General features: G+C 39.1%; 1 protein-coding gene across 1 annotated transcript; it reads left to right on the top strand.

The window, feature by feature from the left end:
* The first annotated feature begins 6609 nt into the window (after positions 1–6609).
* Positions 6610–8107, top strand: OR51T1 (olfactory receptor family 51 subfamily T member 1). The gene has a single exon (XM_045782881.2). The coding sequence runs from the start codon at positions 6863–6865 to the stop codon at positions 7862–7864; it is 1002 nt and encodes a 333-aa protein (XP_045638837.1). The 5' UTR covers positions 6610–6862; the 3' UTR covers positions 7865–8107.
* The last annotated feature ends 541 nt before the right edge of the window (positions 8108–8648 follow it).

Raw genomic sequence — 8648 nt, 5'->3', positions numbered from 1 at the left:
ACAGACAAGGAACTGAATATTTAAGTTTTACTTTATTTTAATTAATTGAAATATAAATGTAAATAGTCACATGTAGCTAAAAGCTACTATATTGAATAGTGTAAATCTAATGGGTTATAATATACCTTTGCATAATGATTTTGATGAAAGCAATAATCAATCTTAGGTGGCTTGATAGATATGAATTCTCCTTAAAATGGTATATAACAGCTTATCAACATTTTTTTGTTTTATTTCTTTAAGTTATCTCTACATGCTTGTGGGGCTTAAAGTCATGACCCCAAGATCGAGAGTCACACGCTCTTGCAACTGAGCCAGCCAGGCACCCCACAGCTTATCAGCGTTTATATACAATAAAATTCAGTCTTTTTAGTATACGGTTCTAATCAACTTTTGACAAATGCATAGAGTCAGGTAACCACCAGTGACATCAAGATATAGAAAAACTATATCACTGTTCAAAATTCCCTCATGTTACCCCTTTGTATCCATCCCCAATCCCTGACAAGCACTCATTTGTTCTCCACACCTGCAATTCTCTTTTTTGAGTGTCGTGGACCCTGCACTGTGTAGTCTCCCATGTCTGGCTTCTTAGCGCGATACAGGTGAGGTTCATGCATGTTGTGGTGTGTATTTCTTAGCGTGATACAGGTGAGGTTCATGCGTGTTGTGGTGTGTATTTCTTAGCGCGATACAGGTGAGGTTCATGCATGTTGTGGTGTGTATTGCTAGTTTATTCCTTTTTATTGCTGAGCACTGTTTGATTGTATGTCATTAACAATTTTTTCAAGAAAAATCCCCAGGTTGTTTTTGCTCCATTATAGTCACTCTGGGATTCAATGCTGAACATAGGACATTTCTGTTCTTTTACATTTTGTGTTTATTTATATGTTCTTTGAGTATTTTTTATAAAAATAAGGCGTGTATGTTCAATAGCCTGGAAGCAAGAGAGAAAAAGTTTAAAAAGAAAGTGGCGGGTAAAGTATGAGAGCAAGGTGCACTCAATAAGCTGGAAGAATAGGAACCCCTGCATATATGTTAGATTTCAATTTCAACTTCATTTTTGTCCAAAAAGCTTTTCTGACATGCCTTTTGTACTTATGTTCCTGTTTCTCATGCTGTACCATAACTTACTAATAGTATATCTTCCCTGCTAGTCTATATACTTTTTAAGAACAGGGACCCTTTTAACTTTATTTCGGTCTTTCCCAAGTACTTAATGTAGTTCAGAACATATGATGGACACTCAATATATATATTTTTTGAATAACAAATGAGTGAAAACTGTACTTGATCAAGATTGATTTCATGCTTCCAAATGTCTTTGTTTCATTTAATATTAGTAAGTCTCATTTGAGATTTCCAGAGTCATTCATTTTTGCTGCTGGGAAAGGGATGGTATTTACATGTAAATAGGAACATTACTTACTGTATAACTTTATGGAGCTACTTAATCTCTTCAGATACTCGTTGGAATAGATATCTTCCTCAGTGTGCCCAATAAAGATATAAGAGTATGGACCGGAAAGTGTTTCAAGGAGAATTAAAAAGTCAGGGATTATTATATATGGTGGGAATTATTAATTCACGGCCTACTATGGAGAGGTAGATTCTGTTCAAAATGAGGCTTAAACCAAATGTGGGCATGCAGTTGGGAAGCCAGCAATCTGTAGAATGGATAGATTGAGGACCATGTATTACAACCGTATTTTCTGAAAATATAGTGGAAGCAGTTGACCATAGGAGGCAATATAGCACAGAGTAAGAACTTTAGAGTAGGATAGACATGGACTTGAATGCCAGCTCTGTAACTTGCTAACTTTTAGATGGGTAAAGTTATTCAAAATTTCTGAGTTTCAATTTTCTCATCTATGAAACAACGGAGAATAACACTTAACCTGTAAACTTGATAATGAATAAATACAGCAATGCATTTAAAGGGTATAGTGCAATTTTTAGCATGTATCATGACTTCATCAAGTGCTAGTTTAATTATGCTTAGAAGGGTAGGTGGGCTGCAAATGTGACTCATGGAATAGGTTGGCTTCTTAGGAGGGGCTCCTGAGTAAGAGGAGAGACATGGGACTGGCCAGGGCACAATGAGACCTGTTAGGAATAGTATGTATTGGAGGACTTATGTGCACTCTTCTGATCCTACTCTGACATTCAGGGAGCCTCCCTGGCTGAGACTCTGTAGCCTAAGGCAGGGTGAAGAGGAATGGTTGTAGTTATCGGACCTAAGCAGGCAGTTTTGGAAGATACCCATTACTGTCAGCCCCCAGGGCCAGGACTGTGTTTACAGCTCCTGATATATGGAGTTTGCCTGGGCCTGGGAGCAGGGTTTGAAGCTGTCAGGGAGATGCGTCTGAGCTGTTATAAAGGAACATATTCTTATGGGTCCCATAATTCTTGCTCCACACAGTACACTCACTAATAAAGATAGCTCCCTGTTGCCTGGTGACTTCACTAATTTTTCTATAAAGCCCCCACTCTTGGGAGCAGATTTAGTCCTTGCTCAGTGATGGGACTGAAGAGAAGTTGGTGGTGTTTTCTGCTGATGTGAACAGGTAAGAAGCATGTGTAAATGGAAAGGGATGGGAAGCAAAGGAATTAAGGAGTGAGAAATGCTAGGAGAAAGAGGGAAGGAGCAATGAATGATGGGAGCTACATGTCAGCTCGGGTGAAGAAATGGAGGGGTGTGATGGAGCCTGGATAAAACTGAGATAGGGAGACAGAGGACAGACGGAAACAGAAGGATAAAGAGAAAAGGAGATAAGACTCAGAATTCTCTTCCTGTGGACAAGATTGTTCGGCCGTCAGCAAATCTTACTAATTGAAGCTTCCTATTATTCCAGATCCTACTTAAGTAGCTAGCATTGAGAGAAGAAAAACAAGAATGCCCAAACTTTTGAGGAACTCACCTTCCAGGCAGATAAAGAAGATTACATCTACTTATATAAATGACTAACTAATGTCAGCCATGCCTCAATATTAAGAATCAAACGAAAGGTCCAAGCATGAAGTGATGAAGCGAAGCAGAGGCGAAATTTCTGGTTAACGTAGGCTGGAGCTGTCAGGGCAGGTTCCATATTGTGAAGAGAATAGATTTCAGTGTTGAGAAATGACCAGAAGGTTTGGGATTGGTAGATAACATGGATTGATTTTTACCATTATTGATGCCTGAAAGCAGAGATACTGACCTGTGGATCACTAAATTATTGAGTTGGGTGGATCTTATCCAAGTCATTTAATCTAGGCTTTTGTATATGAATTGGTAGACATTACCTTCTGGCCAGTCATATGGAGAAATGAAAATAGAAAGCACTAGCCTGTTCTTCTGGTTAGTGGACAGTGCAGAAAAAACCTTGATGAACTGAGGCACTGAACTTTATCCTACAACTGGTTCTAGAGTATATTAGCTCACTGAACCAGAGAGAAAGCCCTCTTCTCCTTCTCCTGTCCACATATCTACATTCCATAGGAAATACGTTCTCCAGCAGCAAAATGAGCCACTGTCTCCTCTCCTTCTACCCCCTCACATCATCCAGTGTCATCTTTTTGTCCTTTATGAGATACAATTCAAAGAACAGAAGATAACTGGGTACCTGCTTTGTGGTCACCTTATCTCTAGATTACTCTTCCATTCCAAAACTCCTCTCTACATACACCAGCACATAGAGATACACACAATATAAACATATAAATGTTCACATACATTTCTAAACACACATGGATGCCCCAAATATTCTTCTTTAAATAAGCCATGAGGACATTGTTTTCTCTTTTACTGATTTCTCATCTCTATTGCTCCTCTAAATCATATATACATATATGTATATATATATATACAACAGAGTATAAACAATTCTTATATTTTAAAAGACAGAAATCACATTGTCCAACTATTCAACTTCTCTCATAAGCTCAGCTTCTCTAAATGGTTTATGGTTTAATGAAAAATAATAGACCTTAGAGTTAATAGATCTGGTTTTGAATTTTGAATCTGTATCTGTTTTACCTTTGATCTATTGTTTTATCTTGCTAGGCCAATTTCCTTTCTTTAAAATAGGAGAAAAACATCTGTATCCATTTTTCCTGAGATTATATAAAATTATATATAAGATGGCTGGTAAATGCTGACGTATACAGAGGATCTTAATTCATCTCCTTTCTTCTTAACCTACCCTTCTTCTTCCAATCAGGGAGAGGCTATTACTCTCCTTAGTCTCCCTGGTGGCTAGGGAAAATGATTTCCCTCGGGTTCCTCCTTCCCTCAAAACTTCCAGGCTCAATATATATTTCTCTCACCTATTCTTTATCCATATCTCTATCATCTGTCGTTTATTTATCCACCCATCAATACATCTAATGTAAATTAGATTATTTGAGTTTTTATCATGTACCAATCACTAAGCTTATCTCTAGAGAAAATACAAAGATGAACACATATGTTTTATATTACCAGAGAGCCAGCATTCTAGAGGGAGAAAGAAATGTGATCAAGCAATAGAATTTGAGTGCTATATTAAAAAAAATTATATGTAAAGTCCTATTGAAGGAGAGTCGATAGGTTGAGTGATTTGGTGTTGCAGAGAGATTCTTGGATGGTTATCACAGAGGAGATTCACTCTTTTTTAGAAAAAAATTTAACAGTGGCTTTATTAGGTGAATGATTGAAAACATTCAACATTAAATTCAATTTACTTCACATTAATGTTTGCAAATACATTATTAGCAATTCTTAAATATTTCAAATCAACCAACCTAAGGACAGAAGGCATGCTTATAAGTCTTCTGAAGTGATGCGAAGACTGAAAGGAACCTAGGACTTGAGTCCAGGTCTCTAACCACCCTTGCCATGGGTCACACTTATGATATTTCTGGCAGGATCAGGAAGGGGTCAGCACCTCTCAACCTTGAAGTACCCTCATATGAGTTTACCAGTGATGACATAATGGTTGTTGATTAGAGATTCACTCTTAATATCTGTGTTCATCAGGTTGAGGAGAAGAAGAATGAAACAGAAATCTCAACAGCCTTCTGTTTTCCTGTCTGGCTAGTCTCCCCTTATGTCCCCATGTGGTAATAGCCCTTCATTCATATTTTGCATTGGCTTCTCACACTCTTTATTCCACAGAGTTGAGGGAGTTTTGAATGCAGATACTGTTCTTTATTCACTTCTGTTTCCCTGGCCATCAGGAGTAACTGACATTAAAATAATCATTTAGAGTCTAAATGGCTGACATAACTCAGAATGTTTGTAATACATATTTCATTTGGCATTAGTTTTCCTGATTCTTAGTGTTTTTTCCCAACCATGTATAATATAATAATATTAAATATTATAGCAGAAAAAGCAACTAGTCTTTTTTCCCCCTTTGGAGTAACAAGTGGTCCTTTCTGTCACCATCTTCAGTAGCCTGGAGGAGGGGGAGAAAATAACCAACAATCCTTTATATTTATGTTTATATAGCAACTTACAGGGCCTAGTACTAGCAAATTCCTTGCATCCACTCCTATACAAGATAGAAAACCCACACACTGAAAAATAAGAATACTTATGGCTGGCCATATCCACACAACACATGGGCTGAGTATATCATTCCTTGCTAGCTCTTCATTGATGATTAAATGCCATACATACAGATTTTAAAATCAGCGATGATGACACCGGCACTCAGTGAACAAGTCCTAAATAGAATTGCAATGGTCATCTTAAATACAGATTCCAGACTCTGCCTCCTTTATAACAATCTCTCTCTTTTCTATGCAGCTGCCATTCTATGTACTTTCTCACTCAGTGAACTACTTGATGTTCCAATATGTGATGTCACCTCAGCCTTCCATGTCCTGGAGTGATACCCTTTTAGTTATTAGTCCCTACTTCCATCCCACCCGTGCTTTTTAAAAAGTCGTTCATCACATATTGCTGAGTGCTTCCCATGAATTTCATGTGGGAGTTTTGTCTAGGCTTACCTACTTTGCCTAGATTAAGATGCCTGGAATCATGTATTCTCGAATACTGTTTGGAATTTTTCACAGAATTCATTAGAGCAGTCTACTCACAGTGAGTTGGTCCAAAGTCACATGCTAAATATCCATGGAAAGGAGTAGAAACAAGTATCCCAAGATGTAAGATGAAGAAAAGAAGATGTAGACCTAGTTATTTCAGTAGACCTGGAAAAGTACACAGAGAAACAGAATTAGAAAACAAGATAAATTCAAGTCCCATACACATGTGGAGTGGGGAAGGGAGAAATTATAGGGACTATTCCACCATAGGAAAAGGAGCAAAGAAACTCTGATACCAAAAGGAGACTTCTAATAGAGTCTACTAGGAGGGTGTGGTTGATGATAGAGGTACAAGAATACCTCTGGATACAATATCCCAGACCTGCTTCTAGCAAGGACATTATGGAGTATGCTATCACGCATGCCCAGTGGCTCTCGTGTGCTTGTCCATTGTTTCTTAAGCAATTTATACAGCTTGGAGACTTAATGCAAAGACCCATCAGTTGTAATTGTGGTTGTTGTTGTTTTGTTGGTGTGTCTGCATGTGTATGACATAAGCCTATATGCATTTCCTACTTCAAGCCGCAGGACTAGTCTGGGCAGTAGGGTGGGGATGAGCCTAAAGAGATTGATGGTTATAGTTGGGAGAGGGCAGAGGAAGAAAAATGGGGCCAGGTTCTGACAAGAAAAATTCAAGATACTGTGGAGTTATGCACTAGGTACCATAACTGGACTGGGGGCTTTGAATATAGAGAAGCCACTGTGTAATTTGGGAAGAGTTTAAAAAAGAGTTAGAGCTTGAAAAAAGGATCAGTATGATAAACACTGTCCTTGTGTCTCTCATTTCAGGATGTGTTCTCAATCCACCATGGTAATTTTCAATAACACCACATCATCTTCGCCAAACTTCCTACTCACTGCATTTCCTGGGTTGGAAATTGCTCACGTCTGGATCTCCATCCCTGTCTGCTGTCTCTACATCATTGCCCTCTTGGGAAACAGCATGATTCTGTTTGTCATCATCGTTGAGAGGAGTCTCCACAAGCCCATGTACTATTTCCTCTCCATGCTGTCAACTGTTGATCTATGTCTGACCATCTCAACCCTTCCCACTGTACTTGGGGTTCTCTGGTTTCATGCCCGGGAGATTAGCTTGAAAGCTTGCCTCATTCAAATGTTCTTTGTGCATGGCTTCTCCTTCCTGGAGTCCTCAGTGCTGGTAGCCATGGCCTTTGACCGCTTTATGGCTATCTGTAACCCACTGAAGTATGCCATTGTCTTCACAGACATGATAATCTTGGTGATTGGACTGGTCATCTGCCTGCGGCAAGTTATTTTCATCTTTCCCATGGTTCTAGCCTTGAAGAATGTATCTTTCCATTCAGGCAAAGAGCTTTCCCACCCATTTTGCTACCATCCTGATATGATCAGATACACATATTCCAACCCCTGGATCAGCAACTTTTTGGGCATGTTTCTTCAGCTCTACTTGACTGGCACTGACTTACTGTTCATTCTTTTCTCCTACATTCTGATTCTCCGAACCGTCTTGAGCATCGTGGCCCCTAAGAAGCAGCAAAAAGCTCTGAGCACTTGCGTCTGTCACATCTGTGCTGTCACTGTTTTCTATGTGCCAAGGATCAGCCTGTCCTTTACACACCGCCTTCTCAGCTCCACCCCAAGAGTGGTCTGTAGCATCCTGGCCAATGTTTACTTGCTCTTACCTCCTGTACTGAACCCTATCATTTACAGCTTGAAGACCAAGACGATCCGCCGGGCTATGCTCCGGCTGCTCCAATTTAAGAGCTCAGGGGGCCCCAGTGTGAGGGGTCGTAGAGGACGGTGGGATTGAAGGGGAGATAAATTGTGTTTAAGCAGGAAATGGATTTGGGTCTGTGCCATCCTCAGACATTTTGGTCACTAAGGCAGTTTCAACTAAACCATTGGAGCTGAAAGAGGAGAATACTCTTCCCCTAAACTTACTGAAGAGTTAAAACAAAACAACAAAAACACAACACTACAGTTCAAAACCAAATTAATTGTGCTTGCCCCGCAAACATTTAAAACAATTACAAGGAACTCCTGTGCACACTAAAAACACAATAAGATAATTTTATTCTAGTTGAACGTTTTAATTATCTGCTTAAAAATGATAATTCTTAGACCAAAAATAAATGACTATAATTTTATGTCTGCATTCAGATGACCAAAAATCATTTATTTCTGTGGTCAAATTTCCCAAGGGGCATCACAGATGTTTCCTTGACCTGGTAAATGGAAGAGTTACCTGTTTGCAAGGACATTCACATTGCAATTTGTAATTTAAAACTCTAGGGAATTCTTGCACACTGGTTTCAGTTCCTAGAGTCACCTCTAGGGAGCCCCATCTCCCTCCAGATGCACTCCCTGAACCTCTATGATATTTTCTTGACTCCTCTTTCTCCTTTGTAAAAATAGAAGCAGTTACAGAACTAATTGCTACTTGTTATACCTCCAGTGAGTCCAATATCTAAAGTCATATATTGACTTTCGTGGATTTTTCCCGTTGTCTAGATATTCTAATTACAGTTCTGATTCTGTTTCCATAGCCCTTCTTCCATGTTGTCTCTGCCTGAGGACGGTGCCTTTTTTTCTCT

The sequence above is a fragment of the Ursus americanus genome, chromosome 16 (assembly GCF_024610735.1).
Source record: "Ursus americanus isolate L20-20 chromosome 16, mUrsAme1.1.p, whole genome shotgun sequence".
NCBI classification, from domain to species: domain Eukaryota; kingdom Metazoa; phylum Chordata; class Mammalia; order Carnivora; family Ursidae; genus Ursus; species Ursus americanus.
Note: the sequence above shows the minus strand (reverse complement) of the source record. Positions and strands in the feature narration are given on the sequence as shown.